At 38.6% G+C, this 24,248-nt stretch overlaps 1 protein-coding gene across 2 annotated transcripts in view; it reads left to right on the plus strand.

Annotated features, from left to right (window-relative positions):
• Positions 1 to 463: 463 nt before the first annotated feature.
• Positions 464 to 24,248, plus strand: part of LOC124859212 (cGMP-dependent protein kinase 1) — a 116,405-nt gene continuing 92,620 nt past the window's right edge. Inside the window, exons 1-2 of one of the 2 annotated variants that reach the window (XM_047351851.1) lie at positions 464 to 1,126; positions 15,312 to 15,478. In XM_047351851.1, coding sequence (XP_047207807.1) covers positions 870 to 1,126; positions 15,312 to 15,478 — 424 coding nt within the window. In that variant the 5' untranslated portion in view covers positions 464 to 869. Of the gene's footprint in view, positions 1,127 to 4,005; positions 4,599 to 15,311; positions 15,479 to 24,248 lie in introns of those variants that run through there. The other variant, XM_047351850.1, reaches the window with a different exon arrangement.

A 24,248-nucleotide genomic window follows, 5' to 3' on the forward strand; every position in this document is an offset into this window, starting at 1 on the left:
CTGAGTCTCCCAAGTCTAATAGTTATGATGGGAATATCTGGATGTACCCAACCTTGCTTTGGACCCAAACAAATCTTTGAACCGCCCTGGTGTAGAAGGTTTGGACTTTTATTGTTAAACCTTTTGATAAGTCCGAATTGGCTGCAACTTGTAACTTTTTAGTAAAATATTTTTAAAAGACTGTCATACAGATCAATCTAAAAACTACAGTCAATTGGAGTCACTTCAATAAAAACATAATCCAAATTGCAGGTAAATATGTGCACTGGCCATATAGGGGAATCACTTTCGCCTCACTGATTTCTTTTTATTTTACAGACAGGCTTGAGTCCTGTTCTCTGTCCGGTGACGTGACTACGCGTGCGGGACAATTGATTTTCGCTGTTTTGTAATCGGGTGGGTCAGGGAAGTGATTTGCGCGCTACTGTCGCCCTAAAGGTAGGCGCACATACATGATAAACGAATACTGCACAGCAGCAGCAGCAGAGTAGAGACGGCGAGGGCGTCTGTGGTTGGGGGTGCTTCCTGCGTGGTTTGCTGGTGAACTACAGGAGTTGCCTCGGCTCTTTAGTGCCAAGTTCGACGGTGAGCTAAGAAGATCTACTGTAATTGGTTTCTCAATGAAGGCTCACCAGAAGCAGCTGCTCCCTGGAGACTTGGCGGACAGTCTCAATGAAACGGCCGCTCCTCGTCATTAAACGCCAGCTTTGCTCTTCTCTTCTGGTATAAACAAGCTGCCAGTGGAAAAGGACTGTCGGAGCATCATATTATCGTCTAAGAGATTAAAGAACGGGAGCGTAGAGTGGCGCCGATCTGTCCGAGTTGCTGGGAGTTTTGTCATCTCGGAGAAGTTTAACGCGGATTTCAAAATGAGCGAGCTGGAGGATGACTTTGCCAAGATCCTGCTGCTGAAGGAGGAAAGGATACGGGACTTGGAGCGGCGGCTGGCGGATCGGGAGGACGAGATTCATGAGCTGAAGAGAAAACTGCACAAATGCCAGTCCGTCCTGCCGAGCGCGCAAGTTATCGGGCCCCGGACCCGCAGGGCGCAGGGCATCTCTGCGGAGCCTCAGACGCACCAGGACCTCTCCAGGCAGACGTTTATCAAATATCCAAAATCTGACTGGTAAGAGAGACTTTTCACCGTGACATGTGCTTTATGTGTGTCCCATCTTTTATATTTGAGAGTTTTTTTCTACTCACGGGCAAAATCAAATATTTTCCATTAAAGGTTTAAATCAATATAAAGCTTTTAACAGTGTTCAGTGTAAAAATTGATCAGACCTGTTTACACACGTTAGTTTGCAGTTCACTCTGTTTGCCCTAAATAATAATGATAAAAATAAACTTTTCTCGCCCTTATATTTAAAAAATGGGAGATTTGGAGCTTTGTCATGAATGGACGAGCACTTTCATTCTTAGGGTGAATGACGCAGCTCCTGAAAGAGCTTTCTAATTGATCAGATCCATCACTCCTGTCCCAAAGGACACAGACTGGAGGAAGTGCTGTGCATTATTGGCTTTTAGTAGCTGGACGCTGAGGACCCAAAGTGCATGTCTGAGGATATTTAATACTCCATTAGAAAGCGCTTTGTTTGACCATATGCTTCCTTCATCACCTTCAGGCGCTCGTTTTAGGTTCACATGCTCTTATTTTGAGGGGTTTCATGAGGCTGAGTTCATCACCATGCTGCGGCTGGCATCACCTTCACTGACTTTGTCTTTCAGGTCTAACCACAGAATGAAAAATTTGACAATTTCCATCTTTTGAATCCATCAGCATCACCGTTGACTTGTCATGTTGAGGTCTGTCTCACACATACTGCTCACTCAGAAGAAGCATGGCTCTCTTGACACTGCCACAGACAACGGGTTAATTTGACTGAAGCGGCTAGACAATTTCCAAAGTTCATTTGCATCAATAAAGAGCAGGGAAAGTCCACACTGTACTCATTAGTAGATGAGATACACATTAGTATCTATCTATCTATCTATCTATCTATCTATCTATCTATCTATCTATCTATCTATCTATCTATCTATCTATCTATCTATCTATCTATCTATCTATCTATCTATCTATCTATCTATCTATCTATCTATCTATCTATCTATCTATCTATCTATCTATCTGCAACCAGCTGTTTGCACTCTTTCTTTTGCCTTTTTTCCTTTTTAAATCAGCGAGCTGATGAGTCACAGGAAATGCTCAGGTGGCTTTTCAGTAAACAAACAGGTTAATTGCGTGTAATGAACATGCCTGCATGTTTGTGAAGGTGACCACTCCTGCTTTGTCAGGAAGGAGGTTGAGCACCAACACGGGGCCAGAGACGGTGTGTGACCTCCTCCCTCATCCTACCCCATTAAGCGTCAGGACGTGGCACCGTGGTGCCGGCGGACCGCCCCTGTACGCTTTCTTGAGTTTCAGTAGCATGGAGATACGGATCCTATTTCTATTGATCTGTATAGGAAAAAGGCTGAGCTGGGTGGCTGGAGAGGTGAAATTTAAAGCGCAGAGGAGCTTTGAAGGACACAAGGATGGCCTTATTATGCAGGGTTGGATACGGGGATGCTAAACGGAACACAGAGGGCCTAAACACAGCTGCAAACTTCCTGATATTGGAAGTCAAATTTGCTGCTTCTAAAGATTTGTGCCAAGGATAAAAAACTTTTTTTTAAGTAGCTTAAAGGCAATCAGCTGTTGGATTAATTAAAATTGTGTGCTGTTTTATTTGTGGACCAGTGCAAAGAAACAAAGCTTTTGGGAGATTCAATCCAGACTATTTACTGATTTAAGAAGACAGTCTGGTGCGCTGCTAGTTGAACAGATGTTCCTCATAGATGCTCCTACAAAAGGCTTTCATTTAAACTCTGTGATTTCTGGCAACGGTTTTGTAACACTTAAAAATCACACATTTGTTTTGAGGAATTTCCTTGAGGCTTCACATACCACTTTCTTGTTTACTGGTTTACCCTGCAATACAGGATGACACATTTTTCCTACAAATACTAAATGAACAAGTCAATAGTTTACAAGCAGACTATTTATTTTTTCTTTTATATTCGGTCTACGTTTTATTTTATGGTATTATTTTATTTTATTTCATATAAAGTTATTGTTTTATTTTTTGCCACCAGACTGTAGATAGATGCTGTTTTAACATTTTCCCTGGTCGATCCATTAAGTCACCACTAGAGGGCAGCTGTGACCTTTTATTCCGCCATCTGTCTCAGTTCTGAATTGTTTACATGCCTTGTGTCATAAAAAAAATATGGCTTACTCACACAGGCGTAGTAATTGCTGTTTTTACCCTGAGTAACCCCCTCGCCTCCCCTCTCCCCCATCCTATCAGATTGTCCTTGGCAGTTTATTCTCTCTCCGAATTTGTCGAGGTCACACGGGGCTAAATTACTTTCTCAGAGCTCCAGATGACTCATTGGGATCATATGGACAGATACCAGAAGCATTCGGATTGCACACCACATTAGATTAGATGAGGTGTGTGGAGGATGCTCCTTGCCTCTTGCTTCCAGCACCTTTTACTTGCACCAGTTGTCATAACATAATATTTGTGGGGTGTGAGCTGCAGCATGGGTCCGTTTCCATAAACCACGTTAAGTTTATGCTTTAATATTCATCGGTTGAGTTAACAAGTGCAGCACTGGGGCCAGTTAAATTTATTTTTCAAATTTTGACAAATACAAGCAGGCAAACACTACATAGATAGAAGCAGCTGTTCATTTCTGCACAGAGACTCATTAAGTTTTCTATCACCTCCAGCTTCCATTAAGATTCATCTATTTGTAACTCGGCGGCCTCGGGGCAAGTTGCTGAGATGTGATGACCGAAGTATGGCTTTCTCACTGACTTCATTATTCATGTGAGACAAATCGCCGTTCTCTCTGGTGTACCAAACTGCACTGTGCCACAGATTCCTGTAGGCGCCCTTCTCGCCATGCGCTCTCTCCGGGTCCCAGCTTGACGCACCCGGGGAGGACGGTCCTCCAATGTCACATCGCAGAGGGAGGGAGTGGAGCGAGAAAGAGGAGGAAACTTTGCGCAATTTCGATTGGAATATTTTATGGCAGTAGGGGGAAAGCCCCAACTACGCCGACAACCTTTAAATGCTCAGCATCTGCCAGGAACCGAGGACTCCCCCCTCAGTGGAGACAGGAGCTGCATCCTCTCGGGCTGTTCATGCCGGAGAAAGTTTGCGCGCAGCTTGGTAGAGGAGATAAGACAAAGATTCGGCTGAACACGTTTCGATAAACTTGTAGGAAAGTCGCACTGAAATGGGGACTCTGCGCGACCTCCAGTACGCGCTCCAGGAGAAGATCGAGGAGCTGCGCCAGAGGGACGCGCTCATCGACGAGCTGGAGCTGGAGCTCGACCAGAAAGATGAGCTCATACAGAGATTGCAGAACGAGCTGGACAAATACCGCTCCATCATCAAGCCGGCGACCCAGCAGGTCCACAAGCAGACCGAGCTGCAGGAGCAGCAGCGGACCAAGAGACAGGCCATCTCGGCCGAACCCACCGCCTTCGACATTCAGGATCTCAGCCATGTCACCCTTCCTTTCTACGCCAAAAGCCCACGGTAGGTTTTCAAAATCTACTTGTACTCATAAAAATAATAATCATTCTACAATGTCGCTTTTTGTTTGTGTGCGTTACCCTTTTGTTCCCACCTGTGGGATTCTTGTGCATAATAGTGGCGTAGCAGGTGCTTCACCTGTAGCGCACAGAGAAACGCACATGCACGCACAAACTCATTGCGCACATTAACATTAACATTATATTTGCAACTTTTACCGAAAAATAGGAAAATTGGGAGACACAAAAGGTTTTTTGACCTCCAGTGGTCTAAATTCCCTATATTAAAGCCATACGCAGCAAATGAAATGCCCAAACCTGGAATAATATCTTTAGATATGGCAGCTGCTCTGTATAATATAAATTCTGAATGCGTGACAGCCAGTTTAATGGCACCCCTGTGCGTGTTTACTCTACAGATCTCATTAGTCTTCTCAAACTCAAGCAAACAGTGTCCGCTGCTCCACCTTATCTGCGAGAAGAGGTCTGAATATTCCAGCTGTGTGTGTGGTTTCAGCCTACGTGCACTTCCTGATAGAAGGTGGACAGGAAGAGCCTTCTTCATACTTCAAGCACACAGCATGAAAAATATAACTTTCAACAGTGAAACTGCAAGAGAGGAATCACATTTTTTAATGAGATCATGTTGAGATCAGATGCTGGGATGCCTGCAAACAATGCTTCAAGGATATTATCAAAGTAGATTCAAAAACGAAAGGTATTATTTGTTTGAACACCAAAACGGCAATTAGTCTTTGTCACACCTGTCAGCTCTGTTGGAGAAACACAAACCAGACTCTCTTTGTCTCTTCTCCTTTCTATTTTTGTGTCTGCCTGTTCCTGGACAGTGGTTTGGAGTGGCAGATGCAGAAAACTCACTCAAGTGACCATTTCATTATGATAATTAATCTTCACTCCAAGCCTTTCATTGTATGAGTATGAGTGCAGATGTGTATCCATTCAAAACATTTTACTGAGACTCTTAGTGAGACAATGACTTTAAGCTCGCCAGTTTACCATACGAGCAACATGGCTTAACACCCAGGGCACCATTTTGCTTGGGGGGATCAGCACAAAAAAAGAAAGTTATATGTCAATTCCACCCGACACAACTTTCTAGTGCTTACTGGAATGTTTTTTCAGATGGGATTGGATGTCCCCATGTATTTTATACAATCTAAGCAAAGAAAGTAAATATGGCAGTAAATAATGTCTGGCTAATGAAGATGGTATCTGGTTGAGAAATTCTGATTCAGAGCTAAACCAAACTGTTTTTCACATTTATTTAAGGACTCTCGGCTGCATTTCATCCCCTCTAGTTCAAAATATAAAACACATAAACCATCCAAATCTGAGTTTGATTAATCTACACAGAATGACATTTTTTATAGCAAAGTCTGAAATTCTATTAAACCTTCATTGTTTTTGTGAAAACAAAACAAAACAAAACAAAGAAAAAAAAAACATTTTCCATGCGCTTGTGGAATTAGCACTACATTATGTTGAGAAAGGCTTAAAAACTGTGGTCAGAAGGAGGGTCGCCCCGGGAGCCATTCCTGCAAGAACTCCCACTGCTTCACCTTCAGTGAATAAAAGAATAGATTAGAATTTAATAGTAATAAACTCTAAAGAAAAACCTTGCTTAGAGTTTAAGCATTCTGACAGCCTTTGCTTTCCATTTCTGTTTGTGCAGCTGGCACAACCATCTATTGTTAATTTCCATCAGTAATTCAAACTTTTGAATTTCTGCAGTCTACCTTTAATGTGGTTTATTTCAATGAAACAAAAATTATGTTGGTGCAAATGCAGTATAAATGTTCATAATACTCTGAAATTTCAAAGAGTTACATAAAGTTCCTAAAATCAAAGCTTTAAAAGTAAAATAGCAAACTTTTATAATATTAATGCACAATTAACAATTGTAGATTGTCACATTAGAAGGCTGCATTTGAAGTCAAAACCCAAACTATGTTCCCTTTTTAGAAATAAATCTTGTTTTTCACTCCAGTGTGAACCTGGCCAGCATCTAAGGAGTTTCTGTGTTTGTGCTTTGTGTTTTATTACTGTATGTCTGCAGACTTCTTGGTCTATAGATATAAATCTCTAGCTTGGCTGTTCCCTTTGTGTCTGTGTTTGTGTCAGTACCACATATGTGCTGCTCTCTGCGAGTGTTTGACTAATGACTGTTCAAAGAGTCAGATCAAAATTCGAAAAATTGCATTTAAATATGCAGGGCCTGTTTCCTAGAATGATAAAAAAAATGGACCTTAAATTGTAAGAACTGGTTACCATGAGGACATTTAAGTCTGTTATATTTAGAGACGTACCAATCAAGCTTTTCCTGGTCAAATACCGATATCTGGTTTTCTTTGAGGTGATTCTGACTTTGACTGGTTTGGATGTTTAGCCTAAGAGCTATAAAACATGAATGAGGCGGTACTTTGAGTCTGACAGAAAATGAAGGAATTACAAGATTTCCTCCCTTCATGCATCAAAAGATATATACCTCACCTTTAACTGATTTTTGTGAAACTCAAAACCATTGTATAAAAGTTTTTGTTGTTGATTGATGTGTTTATAGCTTGAAGATGGTGGGAGTTTGTAGTTTTGACACATTTATTGATAGTAAAACAAAAATCAAATCATTTTAGTGTTTGACCTGCCACTCACCGATCAGAGCAGATCAAAGGAAAATAAGGCGACTATGATCTCGGGCAGTTTGAGTCATGCTCCTCTTATTTTAATAGAGAAAGATAATAATTCAGTCATCAAAGTGACTGTTTTGGATGTTCATAGTTCAGTTTTTTTTTTGCACATGGTTTGGCTGTTTCCTTGCTTATGCTAAAAAATAGTTATTATTTTGCATAAATTCTTTAAATATTGTCGCAGTTACTTTTTGTACGATTTACTGCCTTTGTGATTGTGTCTCTTTAAAAAGATGTTTTAATTTCTATTAGTTCAGCATCAATGTTATATTTCAGTTTTGTTTGGAAAGTTTTGTTTAAAAAAACGTACTATAGTTTCACATTTTGCCAAATAGACAGCTAATTTTTACTTCTTCGATGTAAAGAGACCATGCTAGCATTGATTTTAAAAGTAATCAACAAGCAATGCAAGTGTCCCTTATAGGCAAAAGCAGCTCTATTGTGTTTCCATCATGGTTTTGGTTTTTTTCTGTTTTAGGCGTGTAGTGATATTGCCTGTTTCATTTGGCTAAATGTTTGTGTTTTTTTTCCCACTTTTTTCCCACTTCATCTTGTTTATGAGGCCCATGAAGCATTCTTTACACATACGTTATCCATATATCGCTCTTTGCCTGTCTCATTTCTGTCAGCCTCTCACACTTGTTTTCCTTTTTTTTCCTCTTAAAAGAGCATAGTTTCTCCTTTTAAGGAAGCCTGAACTTGCTCAGCCTAAACTTTTCTGGTAGATGAAAGCAAATATGTCATTCTCACAAAGTAGAGGGAGGCAGATGTTTTTATTGGGTCTGGTTGGACAGGTTTGCTCAACAATGGCTGCAATTAAGACCACAAGGCTGGAGGTCTCACGGATAGAAATATAACAGAGACAGGGTCAACAAAACTCATTTTTAGACCACTGGAGGTCAGGTTTGAAAAAAGGAAGGGTTTCCAGCTGGTCCTGGGTAATTTAATTTGTTTTATTGTAAGTTTACAACAGCATGAAATTAAAAGTATTTTAAGCATCACCTTCTTGGCCAGTTATCAGAGTCCAAAAAGCAGTTTTTATTAAAGTTTTCTCCTGAAAATTTAATAGGAAGTTTCAAGATTAAACAAGACAAAGGTTTTAACAAAGACTGAGGAGCAAGAATATAAAACTGCTGCAACACATCAGTCCTTTCTTATTAAATTTCCTGCAGCTGCATGATCAGACTTTCAAAATCAAATGAAAACTTTTTAAGGAGTATTTGGGGTCATCCAGGTACAGTAGTAGTAGCAGTCCTTCACTTTGCTGTGAAAGTGTTTGCCCCAGTAACATATTTTTTCTGTTTTTGATTTTTTGTCACTCTTCAAAGTTTTAGCTAATCAAACTAATTGTAACGCTAAAATAAATAATTTTTTTCAGAGAGAAAACGGGGATTAAATTTGAGAAAGGGACTAAAATAGGGCTGAAATAATTGCTTGGATGATTCCAGTATCTTGATAACTAAAAATCCTTGATGCAAATGATCAAATTGTGTTTAACTATTCAGTGCACGGTGTTCCGGGTGGGATGTTGTGTCTGTTGCACAATGCTAATGATAGCCCGATGCAGGGATACCAAGTGTGTTTATTTACTAAGGAGGGAGATGGTGAGGGGGAAAAAGAATCGCAGAGAAAACAATTGAAAGTGTCAAAAGTGTGGGATCACTGAATTAGCATTCCATAATAGCATAATTCCTCAAGGCTGCAACACCTGAGCAGGACACATCCGCTGTAGCAGCGGACCCCCGCAGTGCCATTTATTATCAATTCACACTTCGAAAGCACACCAGAGAGAAAGTGAAGTTTGATATATAAAAGGCAGTTATGCCTGAATTTAAATTTGCTGTTTACATTTTGATAGATTGTGTGCAATTATTTTTCATTCCTTCTTTGGTTTTGCACTAAAAAAAACAGGAAGAGTGTAACTTGGCATGTAAGTACACAACAAGGGTTTTTATTTATAACGTAGTGTTTGTGATGTAAAAAACCCAGAGGGCAATATGCAAGTGACACTTAGTGATGTTAAGACAACCAGAAAGGGTTGACATGTTTATGTTAGACCCTTTTTGTTTTAGTTGCAGATGCATCCTTCGCTACAAATGTTCATTTGTACAATAAAGGCGTGCTCTGTTATTGCATTTTTAGAAATAAAATGCAGATTTGATTTTAATAAAGTAATTTAATTATTCTTTTACATTTATTTTCTCTGTCATGTATTTGTATTACTCATAAAATAAGTTTAGTTAAATGAAAAATCTGCATAATATGCCACATTTTTATCTGATTACTCAATTAATTGTCAGAATAATTGATAGTCTTATTGTAATAATTATTCCCACTGATATTCTTCCCACTGCACCATTTAAGAAAGTTTTGGACACAATTGGGTCCACTATTGTAGAACTCTTTAATAACTCACTCTTGAGGTGTGTGGTTCCTAGCTTTTTTAAACATGCAGTTGTTGAACCAGTACTCAAAACGCCTAATTTGGACCCAAAAGAATAACTTCAGGTCAATTCCTAAACTACTACTTTTATCAAAATAAATGGAAAAAGTTGTTGCAGAGCAATTTTCCACTTCTTTAGAAAAACAAGACATCATTCACAAATTCCAATCAGTTTATGTGAGATGCATTCTACAGAAACTGCCTTACTAAAGGTTTCCAGTGATATCATGATGTCAGCTGATTCAGGAAATTTGCCAGACATTACCAAGTTGTCTTGTGGTGTACCTCAGGGCTCGGTTTTGGGACCGACTCTGTTTAACCTATATATACTCTCCCTTTGACAGGTGATTAAACAGTTTATGTTGATGACATTTCAGCTGTACTGTTCATTCAATAAAAACACATTTTGTTTTAATGTGTTGAGGTAGGACCCAAATGCAGAGCCTAGTGGAAGATGAAAAATTGTTTAATAACAAACAGACTTACAAGACAACCAGGTACAGGAACACAGGTAGGTGTGAGACATGGGCAGGAGGATAGCAGGAGCATGGGATCAAAAGACATGGAGCCAGGCAACAAACTGGGTAATAACCAGGAGGAACCAGTGGAGAAGAATGAAACCAGGGAGTATTACAAAACAACTAAAGAACAGAATTAATCTAATAAACCTGAATGAACTCAAATACAGCAAGTGTTTAGAACAACACAGTGCAGAGAACCTACACAAAACTCAAACTCAAAACCTAACACAAGCAGATTATGACTAAGTTTTATGAATTAAGATCCTTAATTGTTTGCTTGGCTAATGGTGGTGCTTGGCAAAGCAACCAACTGTTTGCAGCTTAACTCAGATAAGACTGAAGCTCTGATTATTGCTCCTTAAAATGAGAAAACAAAAAACAGTCCTTCAGTTTTTGGCTCTTCTGTTCAGACCAGCCTTAGAAACCTGGATATTGTTTTTGATTCTGTGATGTCTTCAGAGCAACACGTAAAGCAACTGACCAGAAACTGTTCCATCTCAAACTGTGTAAACTGAGGAGTTTCTTATCTAAAACTGAACTTGAGATGACTATTCTTGCTTTTATTTCTCTCGCTTGAAGTACTGCCTTTTTATATATATGTTTAAACAAGAAGTAGCTTGATCTTCAGATTGATCAAAACTCAGCTGCTAAGTTTTCAACCCACATGAATAGCTTCACTTCACTGCTTCCCAGTTCACTTTTGAATTCACTTTAAAGTGACTTTTAGTGCTTTGCACAGACAAGCTCCCCCTTACATTTCTGATCTGATCCAGCTCCACAATATATCCTATAAGTTAAGATCATTGGGTCAGATGTTGCTAGTGGTACAAATTTTAAATTTTGAGGGGGATAGGTCATTCAGATTTTTGAATGACTGATCCCCCTCTAGTCTAAACTCCATTGATGGGTTTTAAAAAGCACTAAAGATATTCTTTTATAAGCAGGCTTTATAATTCAGACTTGTGTTTGTTAAATTTTACACCTTGATGTGTTTTATGTAATTGTTTAATGTCTAACTGTAATACTATAAGTACAATTTTTATTTTATTTTATTTTATATTATTTTATTTTATTTTATTGTTAAGCACTTTGTGATGCTTTGTCCGTGAAAGGTTTACTTAACTTTACTTATGCTCTACCTGGGCCAGCTCACTCCCAAAGAACCCAGAACAACGTATAAAGCACAGCAGTCCTTCCTTGCCTCAGTTAAGGTCAATGTTCATGATTTAATAATTAAAATGAGGGACTGGGCATAAATGGCAACCATGGGAAAATTTTTAAGGCAGAAACTGATAATGAACAAAAAAGCCTCATCTGCAAAGCAAAACAAAAAACATATTGATGATCACCCAGACTTTGGGAAAATATATGGTAGACTTTTGGGAACGCGTGCATCATATTATGTCTCGCATAAAATTCACAATTAGACAATTAGAAAAAGATCATACCTACAGTTGAACCTTGAAGCACATTAGCAAATGCAGCTCTGAATAATAATAATAATAATAATAATAAAAAAAAAAACAGAATGAAGTTTTTGAAATAGTGTAGTCCCAACTTAAATCCAACTGAGATTCCGTGGCAAGACCTCAGTGAAGCCATTCATGCTGGAAAACCCTCCAGTGTGTCTAAATTAAAACAATTCTGCAAGAAAGATGAAGCAAAAATATTCCGCCACGATGTAAAAGTGGCAGTAAACACAAACACCACATGGCGGTTTTTGCTGCCAAGGGTGGCACAACCAGGTATTGGGTGAGTTATTAGGGAATTACTTTTTCACATAGGCCCAGGTGGGTTTGAAAAGTGTCGTTCCTTCATAAATCATCATTTATAAACTGCCTGTTTAAATTACGCAGGTTATTTTGTTTGATATTAAAATGTGTTTGATGATTTTAAACAACTTTGCTCAATCTGCACAGTATCTGTAAAATTACAATTTGGATTTTTTCAAAAATTTCAGTGGGAGATTTTGCTTCTCCAGTAAAAAAGGGGTGTACAGGGGTACTAAGGAGGATTGCTATTGATGAATTTTACTCTTGAAATATTGTTTCTTGATCTAAAAGAAAAAAGTCGGGAAATTTCTAAGCTTAAATTCTCCAAAAGGAAAAGCTGGTTCTTTTGACCTTAAAAGTTCAACATAACAGTGAGTAAGACAGTGCCTATAAAACACTGTATCATAAACACATGAATGTGCAGAGGAGTTTGTTTTAAAAACATAGACTCTGAGCTCAGTACAGGCCTGGATATAAATCTGGGCACTGCTGATATGGTAGCTTGACGTTCTGTTTGTATAGCTGTGTGGTTTCTGCTGCTGGCTGGTATTTCGGAGACCGCTGTCCTCTGGGTTGTTTGCCCTTTTATCTAAAAGTGGTCAAGGTGATCGGGCTCAACAATGCACAAAAAGTGGCATCAAGCTAAAAAAAAAAGCAAGATGTGGTCCACATTCTCTATTAAATCACGTACACACACTGGATAGGTGGTGTTTATCTAGGTTACTAGGGTGGAAAGACTTCATTTCTCAGTGGGAGTGGTCTCTTCTCTGGATTAGCACAGATGCTTATTAACCTCATTCATTTAGCCCACATGCTGTCAGAAGCAGCCATGCGTTGCTCAGCTGAGCAGCTCAGAAGCTGGTGATGGCATACTTCAATAAACGACTCACGTCATCTCTCCCATCTCTCCTCACCTCTTTCAATTGGAGAGAATCAGACCGGCGCTTTCTTTGAGGTTTTATATTTCATTGCACCTGGCCTGCATTCACCGACCGTCGGCACGGACATGCTTTATGAAGAACTGTCTCCCCTTAGCAAGATCAGCTGGGTTTAAAGTGTACTCTCTGATTTTCAACGATAATTTTCCCATTCATCACAGATGCATGTTAGTTTTAATGTTAATTCTATTCAATTCTTCCATATTGATTGGATCGAGGCAATGCCTCTGCAATTTGAAGGCTAATTTGGCTTTCAGGCATGCCTCCTGAATATTTACCGGTCTTCTACCTTGAGGCTTCGATTTTGCCCCTTTATCTTGCATTTGAAAGGAACTAAAAGTTATACCTTGGCATCATTGTAATGAGGGTTTGCTTTTGAAAAGCAGCTATGCTGTTTGATTTAGACAGCAATTATCTAATGAAGGTAAAGTCCTTGAGAGTATTTCAATCGAACAAGCCAATTGTGCTATTTAGATCTTTTTATTCATGGCCATATGAACCTGTTACTGTGCCTTGCAAAAGTATTAATAACCCTTAAACTATTTCCTATTTGTTACCCTCCTACTAGAAATTACAATGTACTTTAGTGGGATTTTAGGGTGTCAACCAACACAAAGTAGAGTAAATTGTACAACTTAAACAAATGGACACATGGTTTTCAACATGCTTTGCCATTAAAAATCTAAAATGTGTGCATCTGTCATTTTGTTTGCAATAGATCTGACCCACATACAGAAAACACTCCGGAGAACAGAATATGTAAAGGATGTTTATTGTGACAAAGATAATCAGGAATGGAGGATTTTCCAACTGTATGGAAAGAAGGGAAGAGAAATTGTGAAAATAGGGAACTGAATGATTTCAAACTAAGAATACATTAATGCAATCAAGAGAACAGCTTACTAAATAGCTGTGGTCAGGTCACCAGGGGAAGAGGCATTCAGGATTCAGGTTTGAAGAAGGTTCTTAGGTGCTGTTCAGTGTGAGCTTGGAGCAAAAACAGGAATGAGTTCGGTGTGCAGATGTTTATGTTGGAGGGTGGACAGGGTACGCTTACGGCTCCAGGAGGCGAAGGTAGCAGGAAAACTGCCAGCTAGATGTGAATCCAAACAAAAACGGTAGATAGGAGATGAAATCCTCAGAACGTAGATAGTCTTGATCATCCAGAAAGAAATGTGGACACGTAGTCAGTATCCAGTGACATAAATCCTGGATTCAGGTTTACTTAGCCTGCAAAGGAGCATAAACAAAGTTACACAAGGTCAAAGAACATAGCATAGACTTGTGTTTGGCTTGAGCTTGTTAAACTGTGGGCAAAACACTCCTGCTTAAGTACTCCTCAAAGTAATCAGTAGAATAAGTCGCACCTGTTTTTCAGCACACTTGAGAACTCCAGCACCGTCTGAAAACACTGAAGCCATGTAGCAAGCACAAAACACCAACACAAACTCAACACAACCCAGATCCTGGCAGCATCACTTGTATGTAATTCAATTCAATATAAATGCAGATGTTCTGTGAAGGTAACAGGGGTTTTAAGAGAACATTAGGGAACACAAGGCAGAATGAAGACCAAGAAACTAAGTAGACTGGTCAGGGATAAAGTTGCATAACAATTTAAAGCAGGGTTGGGCAATAAAAGGATATTCCAACTTTTCTTTAGTTAAAATCTCTAGATAAAATTTGTTAGAGACATAACCATCTGTAAAGGCAGTGATCTATCTATCTATCTATCTATCTATCTATCTATCTATCTATCTATCTATCTATCTATCTATCTATCTATCTATCTATCTATCTATCTATCTATCTATCTATCTATCTATCTATCTATCTATCTATCTATCTATCTATCTATCTATCTATCTATCTATCTATCTATCTATCTATCTATCTATCTATCTATCTATCTATCTATCTATCTATCTATCTATCTATCTATCTATCTATCTATCTATCTATCTATCTATCTATCTATCTATCTATCTATCTATCTATCTATCTATCTATCTATCTATCTATCTATCTATCTATCTATCTATCTATCTATCTATCTATCTATCTATCTATCTATCTATCTATCTATCTATCTATCTATCTGTCTGTCTGTCTGTCTGTCTGTCTCACACTGTATATAAACACATCTCCTTTTCCTTTCACTTCATGATTATGCACAGGGCTATTTTGGTCTATTATATAAAATCCAGAGAAAATATGTAAAGGTTTCCGGTTGTAACGTGACATAATGTGAACAAGCTAAAGGAGCTTGAATTCTCTTGCTAGGCACTGTAACCAATCTCTCAATTTTTGTTCTCACTTTGTTTTGCTTTGCTTCCAGGTCCAAGGATCTGATCAAGGAAGCAATCTTGGACAACGACTTCATGAAGAACTTGGAGCTGTCGCAGATCCAGGAGATCGTGGACTGCATGTACCCTGTGGAGTATGGGAAGGATAGCTGTATCATTAAGGAAGGCGACGTGGGCTCACTGGTGTATGTCATGGAAGGTAAAGTGATATTTCTGCAGAAGTAAATCATTCATCTTGAGATCTAAATTAGTTTAAACAAAAAAAACAAAGAAGTAAGATTGTGTAGAAGTGTAGAAGTACTCTTTAAAAAGCTTAACAAGGTTCTGGAAGTCTCTCCCCTTTGTTCAAAGACATCCGCCTTGAAAACCTGACAAGGAAATTAAATACTCAAGCGCTGTGTCACGAAATATAATTCACCTGTATGTTTTGCTGATTTTACTTCATATGATGTGCAACCACTGGCCAATTAATTTTAGGCATCAATTTTGAGGTCTGTTTTATTTCTAAAAATGTGTGTCATAAGCCAATCATACATGGCAACAACAGCATAAAGTCTATTTTAAAACTAAAAGGGCAGTTTTCCCCCATTAGTTTTGATTAGAGCTGCTGCAGTTAAATGCTCATGAGCCTTTGTCACTGACGATTTGACCTAAATGAAAAGTGTCTGAATGAATGATTGAAAGTTGAGAAATGGATCATTATGGGGAGGTGAACTTGGGGGACATTGACAGACATGAAGACATAAAATAAGATTGAACACCCAGCACTAAAGCTTCGGTTACTGTGACTCACTTAGCCAAGACTACTTTGCAGTTTCACCCTTAACTCTTTCAAAAAAGATTGCACAACATACAGTGTGTGTGGGGAATTTAAAAACTCTAGCCAAATGGACATTGCACTGGGGCAGTCACTATATGTTGAGTGATTATGTGGCACTGTGGACCACCAGAGCACAGGACTATATTGATTTAGTGGTGAATAATGAAACTATACTATTTTGTTGCAAAAAATAAAATAAAATAATTGGGACATATAAAATATCTGTTAAACTGTCGAGTGTTTATTCATTGTTTTGTGAACTTTTGTGTGAGGTGTCTTGTAAATGTGCTTTTTGTTTTCAGGACCTGCTTTACAATTGCTGATTAAATTTAGCTATTGTGCTAATTAAATTCTGCATACTGTTGATATGTTTATTACTGTGTTCTGTGTTAATTAAGATAAATTATAACTTCACTGCTTAATATAAATAAATGAGGCAGGAGTTCTGCTCACCTACCAAAGTTGTTGTACACTTTCAATACAAAAAGTCGGATGACGTCCACGGATTGTGTTATGAAATAAATCAATAAATACTCTCCCCAAATACTCTCCTGCATGGGTATACCAAAAATCTGCTGCAGCTTAAAGTAAAGATTCACTTTTCGGTGTGGTCAGCCCATGACTCAGCTTGATCTCCCACTAGCTATTGTTGGTGTTCTCTGTGATCATGTTAGACACGCCTCCTGCGAGATATGCAGCTGCAATTTGTGCAGACACACTTTAACAATCCCAGTTTATTTACACTTTGCAAAACTGTAGTTTAGTTCATCCATCTTATTTTGTTTTCCTTCTAGAATCTAAGACTTTTAGATCCTTTACTTAGGCATTAATTGAAATAGATTTAGCACAGCTCTGCCTGCTGCATTCATGTAAACACGGGCAGCTATCAATGCAGCAAGAGCAGCACTTAGCGCAGTCATTAATTTTTACTGCTTTGAAAACAAAATGCTTAGTTTGTATAGCAGAAAAACATTATTATTTCTTCCACACCAGATTAACTGGAACTACAGTCAAACATGTTTCAAGACTAATTATTAACGAGGCATATCAAAACATAAACATGCTAACATTAGCCAAACATTTCTGCAATCTTCTTCAGGTGTGAACGACGTCAGGAGAAACAAGACATAAGTTTATTGAAGAATGTAGCTATATATGTTGAGTCAGACATACAGTTCAAAACCAGATATTTACATATGTATATAAAAAGCACAAGGATAGAGGTGCTACATTCACCTGTAGCACCTACTGTATCTAAATCTAATTGAGTTTCACTTTTGTTTTATTTAGAGTTAATATAGGTTCATTACATAGAGTAAAATATTTCAAGATTTCTTTTCTTGATATTTTGATGATTATGGCTTACACATAATGAAAACCCAAAATTCGGTGTCTCAGAAAATTTAAATATTACATAAGATCAATAAAAATTATATTTTAAACAGAAATGTCATCCTTCTGAAAAATATGTTTATTTCTATGCTCTTAATACTTGGTTGGACCTCCTTTTGCATTGATTACTGGATCAATGCGGTGTGGTATGGAGGTGATCATCCTGTGGTTTTCCTGAGATGTAATGAAAGCCCAGGTTGCTTTGATTGCTTTGAGTCTGGTGTATCTCATCTTCCTCTTCACAATACCCCATCTATGGGATTCAGGTTAGATGAGTTTGCTGGACAATCAATCACAGTAACAACATGGTCTTTAAACCAACTTTGGGTACCTTTGGCAGTGTGGGTAGGTGTCCTGCAGAAAAGTGAAATTAGCATCTCCATGAAGCTTGTCAGCAGAAGGACGGAAGAAGTGCTTTGAAATTTCCTGGGAGGTGGCTGCGTTGACTGTGGATTTTCAGAAAACACACTATATGAACACCTTCTGGACATTTGACAAGACAGCAGCTTTCCCCATGATGGTGTAACCTACTGACCCAGTTTGAGAAACCACTTAGAGGCTCAGAAAACCTTTGTAGGTGTTTAGCTGATTGGGGTGTAACACCATGAGTTTCCTACATTTAACTTTTTCATGATATTGTAATTTTCTAAGACACTGTATTTAGTTTTTTATTATCTGTAAGCCATAATCATAAAAAATACAATAAATTAAGGCTTGAAATATTTCCCTCTAGGTGTAATGAATCCATTTAATAGATATTTCATTTTCTGAATGGAGTGGCAGAAATTATTCAACATTTTCACAATTCTCATTTTTTTAGTTGTACCTGTGTTGAAGTGATGGTTTAGCTCTACATTTTTTTGCTGTTGGAAAACTAAGGAGTGTGAAAAACCAAGTTCTTGGAGTAAACCTTTTACTGCTACCTTACTGTAATGCACTTAAGATTAGTGTTTAATGGCCCACGGACAGAAGCAGTTTGCCAGTCTGTTTGTCTCTCTTTTGGTGCTCCTATACCACTTTCTAGAGGGCTGTAGGCTGAACAGATGGTGGCTTGGATGGAGGTGATCCTTGAAGATTATCCTTTGTACATTTATCAACAGCTTACAGTTTCATCCAGAGAGGTTAAATGACAACCTATAGTCTTTTAAGCTGATCTTATCACTCTCTGTATTCTCTTCTTGTCAGCCACCGTACAGCCAGTGTACCACACATACCAACGGTACAGTACAGTTTCAATTGCTGAACAGTCAAAGGTCATCAGCAGCATCTCCTCCAGATTATTGTTCCTTTGGACTCTCTACAAGTGGAGCAACACTTTAGCACTGATGTATTTGCTGACCACAAAATATCCTTAGATTCTCAGATGGCGGAGGAGGTGTTGGTCCCGATCTTTACAGTCTGCAAGAAAGTCTTTGATATGATACAATATAAGCATTTCAAAGCATTGTGTGACCGCATGTGTTCAAATGATGGGTATATAGTCACTGAAGCTGCTAATGTTTGAATCCTGTGGGGCAGGGGGTACAGTAGCAGATTTAAGATTAGTTGGTACCTTGGTAAATAAAACATGGACTTATTATGTGTAGGAAAGTGAGATGCTTAGCTGTTTCTTTTCTCTGATGCCATTGTTCACACAACCTGCATGGCCTGCTAATAAGCTCTTCTGGTGGAAGTATTTCAGACACAAAGCCGTATGAATGTACAGAGTAACAATGCTGGCCAGAAATTACAACCATCACGTGAATGCTACGAGAATTCTAGCCTTTCAAATTAAAATGTTATTTAAAAGCAGCCCTTCTCCACTCTTTGAATACATGCAAGAAATGTTTTCTTGTGCTGACTGATCAAGTGTTATAGTTCAGATGAACAGTGCACATCCACTTCAGAATCATCTATTTATAAAGGTCTTTTGATTTCTTTACTTGTTTTCCTAATTCATTCAAGGTTTGATTTCTTTGCCTTCCAGAATATTACAATCTTTTTATTTTTGTGTGAATTATTATTTTTTACCATTACATTTTAATTGTGTCATGTATCTTGTGCTTATTGCTGTGGATTATTAATTCAAAATCCATATGTCTTAGAAAGTTTTTAAATTTGAAAAAGCCCTTACTAGTCAAATAAGACCTGCAAATAGAAACTTAATGAAATGTCTAAGGGCAACTGATAGTGGTCTTTCTTTCCTTTTTTTCCGAAGAAACATGCTGAAAATAATGTTTGACATTTTGGTTTGCTTTTCTGAGCCAGATTTGGCTGACAAAGCAATTACGCAGTTAGCCTTGTTGATTGGCGTGGAGACAGGGACATTTAAAGGTTGGTATTTTGTTTAGAAGAATCAGTCACATTAACTAAGTGCTCCGGTCAAATGAGATCCACATTAAACTTTTTGGCCTACGTGCAAAATGCTGAGTGTGAAGGAAAACCAAAGCTGCACATAACCCTGAACGCACCATCCTCACGATTCTCACTGTGTGTAAGCTTCTTATTTGTACAGATTGTTAAGATGGTCAGAGTTGATGGGAATAAGGATGGAGCCAAATATACAGGTCCTTCTCAAAATATTAGCATATTGTGATAAAGTTCGTTATTTTCCATAATGTCATGATGAAAATTTGACATTCATATATTTTAGATTTATTGCACACTAACTGAAATATTTCAGGTCTTTTATTGTCTTAATACGGATGATTTTGGCATACAGCTCATGAAAACCAGAAATTCCTATGTCACAAAATTAGCACATCATTAAAAGGGTCTCTAAACGAGCTATGAACCTAATCATCTGAATCAACGAGTTAACTCTAAACACCTGCAAAAGATTCCTGAGGCCTTTAAAACTCCCAGCCTGGTTCATCACTCAAAACCCCAATCATGAGTAAGACTGCCGACCTGACTGCTGTCCAGAAGGCCACTATTGACACCCTCAAGCAAGAGGGTAAGACACAGAAAGAAATTTCTGAACAAATAGGCTGTTCCCAGAGTGCTGTATCAAGGCACCTCCGTGGGAAGTCTGTGGGAAGGAAAAAGTGTGGTAGAAAACGCTGCACAATGAGAAGAGGTGACCGGACCCTGAGGAAGATTGTGGAGAAGGGCCGATTCCAGACCTTGGGGGACCTGCGGAACCAGTGGACTGAGTCTGGAGTAGAAACATCCAGAGCCACCGTGCACAGGCGTGGGCAGATAATGGGCTACAGGTGCCGCATTCCCCAGGTCAAGCCACTTTTGAACCAGAAACAGCGGCAGAAGCGCCTGAGCTGGGCTACAAAGAAGCAGCACTGGATTGTTGCTCAGTGGTCCAAAGTACTTTTTTCAGATGAAAGCTAATTCTGCATGTCAGTCGGAAATCAAGGTGCCAGAGTCTGGAGGAAGACTGGGGAGAAGGAAATGCCAAAATGCCAGAAGTCCAGTGTCAAGTACCCACAGTCAGTGATGGTCTGGGGTGCCGTGTCAGCTGCTGGTGTTGGTCCACTGTGTTTTATCAAGGGCAGGGTCAATGCAAGTAGCTATCAGGAGATTTTGGAGCACTTCATGCTTCCATCTGCTGAAAAGCTTTATGGAGATGAAGATTTCATTTTTCAGCACGACCTGGCACCTGCTCACAGTGCCAAAACCACTGGTAAATGGTTTACTGACCATGGTATCACTGTGCTCAATTGGCCTGCCAACTCTCCTGACCTGAACCCCATAGAGAATCTGTGGGATATTGTGAAGAGAACGTTGAGAGACTCAAGACCCAACACTCTGGATGAGCTATCGAAGCATCCTGGGCCTCCATAAGACCTCAGCAGTGCCACAGGCTGATTGCCTCCATGCCACGCCGCATTGAAGCAGTCATTTCTGCAAAAGGATTCCCGACCAAGTATTGAGTGCATAACTGTACATGATTATTTGAAGGTTGACGTTTTTTGTATTAAAAACACTTTTCTTTTATTGGTCAGATGAAATATGCTAATTTTGTGAGATAGGAATTTTGAGTTTTCATGAGCTGTATGCCAAAATCATCCGTATTAAGACAATAAAAGACCTGAAATATTTCAGTTTGTGTGCAATGAATCTAAAATATATAAATGTTAAATTTTCATCATGACATTATGGAAAATAATGAACTTTATCACAATATGCTAATATTTTGAGAAGGACCTGTAGGGTGTTCCTGGAATACTGTAGTAGGTTTAAGTTTGTGGTTGCAATGTGACAAAATGTAAAAAAAGTTTGATACTTTTTTAGTCGCTGTAGGTACACATTGATGTGAACAGTAAAATCTCTCAAAATAATGAATATTCAGTGGGACACTTTGCAGCAAATGTAAGTGCATTTTGTGCTTACTTTAGTGCTTAAGCAATTTAAAGGCATGGCTAAAGTATTTCCAGAAAGTGCACCCTGTACTTTCATTCACATTAGCCTTCTTCCCTATACTTTTGGAAAAAAAATACATTATCAGCAAACCCCAAGACAAATATGCAAAAAGTTTATGCAAATCTCATGCAAAATCCTTCTGTGGATTGAACACCTGCAACCTGATATGGAATATTGGCATAAGGGAAAGAGTTGGGTGCTATAACAAAATGAGATATGGAGTTTTTATGTCCCCCCGCCCCCTTTAAAAGCAATGAGAAGCAACATTATTGTTAATTCTCAAAAAGAAACACTTTGCATAAATTGCCAGATCTTCAATATCAGGCCTTTGGATCTGATGTGAGTGTATTTCAATCTCTCCCCATTATGAAGGAGATGACTGTGGCAGAGGGGACTTGTCATGCTAGGTCACCAAGTATCACACTGGCATGATGAATTGGTTCCTATCAAGCGCAACAGAAAGAGAGAAAAGAACGGTTCAAATCTGCAAGGGAAATAATTGTAGAGGGGCTTTGTGGTTTGGTCTTTGACAGAGATAGAATACTGAACTGTAACATAGCTGGAAACAAAGCTTTAAACTCAGCTGTGGTCATTTACCATTTGATATTAATTGTTTGGTTAATTGTTTTTCATTTCAAAATTCCCAGGGTGGGTTTGGGATATTTATCTCCAATGAACACTCTTCATCTCTCTTCGACAGCCACTACGTCGTTTTCGTTTCTCTGTTGGGCTGCTTTTTGTCCGTCTTTCCTGGCTGCTATGTTTGCAGTTTTTACTCTAACTGTCCCTAGCCTTGCTTTGCATCAAATAAATCCAAAGAGCATTCACAGCCCAGAGGTGGTTGACTTTGTATCAAGGTCTTTAAGAGTCGCTTTTAAATACATGCTGACAGGATGTCTGACTATCAAACACACAGATGCGTCATCTCAACACTGTACATCATTTTCCTCGCAAATGAAATGAGCAACGCTGAAGCAGTTGTGTCATTTATGGCCTGATAACCAGTAATGTCTGGTTATGGAGCTGATGGTTCATTATCTGTCACAGAGCATCTACAGCTGGGCTAAATTTAGCAAACAAAGGTACAATGAAACTGCTAACATGAGTGGTGTATGAAATAATTATGGTGACTAAGAATGTTGTAATTGAATAAATGTTTCTATCTTTGTGATCATCTGAATCTGAATCCAATATGAATTTATTGGACTATCAGTGCTCTCCACACTTATTGGTACCCTGGGTAAAGATTTGTAAAAATAAGCCATGTTATTGCCAACACAATCATGGGGAAGACAGTTGTCTGGCCAATTATCATTGACCCCCTCCTCGAGGAGGCTCAACAACAAATTATCATTGATAAAGAAGCTGGCTGTTAACACAAACAAAAAAAAATTGTGGATGGAAAACATGTGGCACCAAAAAAAAAGCCCACAAGAGTATCAGCAAGCCCTCATGCTTATTAGTACCAGTGTAAAAAGCCTTAATATAGATTCATATTCAATTGTAACAGCATGACCTTACAGAGAAAATTCAACCTTTAATTATTTATTAATTAAAGCCATTAATTTAGTAATAAAAATTCCAATGTGAAAAATAGCTTTGGCGAAATCAATGTTGCCACACCTATTAGGAATACTTTTGTATAAAACACATTCAACTAAGGCAGTTTTGTCTTTTATAATTTACTTTTGAAGCTCATCCCACCTCAGCACATGCATGAAGCTGTTGCATCCTAGGTGCTCAAAGGAACATTCTCAGAGGTCCTTCCTCCTAGCATCTGTTAGACTTTAAAACCATCACTGCTGCCAGCAAACTCAACTCAATAAGTGTTTTTATTCCTGCTATTTTTTTGCAGTTTCTCAATTTCTAAATAGTCTGTTGTTGTTTTTATGCACAGACATACATGCACATTTTGTACATTTTGTGCATATTAAGTACATTCATTTATAACATTTATTTCTGTTAACTTTGATTATTATTGTTTACTGCCAACAAAAACTCCAATTTCAGTTTCTTAGAAATTTAAAATATCCTGCAACACCAAAAAAACACCTAAAAGTACTACAAAAATCTACACAACACACAACCATGTCCAGCAGACTATCATTTGCAACATCCTGATTAAGGGCAGGCCACAAAAGATCTTTGCTGAGGAAGCTGGCTGTTCAAAGAGTGCTGCATCCATCATGGGTTTCTGGTTTGTCAATGCAACAGTCAGCATAGCAGTCTTCCTGGAAATGTTAGATAACTTCATGCTTTCCTCTGCTGGGACATTTTATGGATATACTGATTTCCTTTTCCTGCAGGAGTTGTCCGCACAAAAATATCTACTGTAGTGACCATGGTATCACTATGCTTGACTGGCCTGCAAACTGGCCTGACCTAAACCCCATAGAGACTC

Source organism: Girardinichthys multiradiatus, chromosome 22 (assembly GCF_021462225.1).
Source record: "Girardinichthys multiradiatus isolate DD_20200921_A chromosome 22, DD_fGirMul_XY1, whole genome shotgun sequence".
NCBI lineage: Eukaryota > Metazoa > Chordata > Actinopteri > Cyprinodontiformes > Goodeidae > Girardinichthys > Girardinichthys multiradiatus.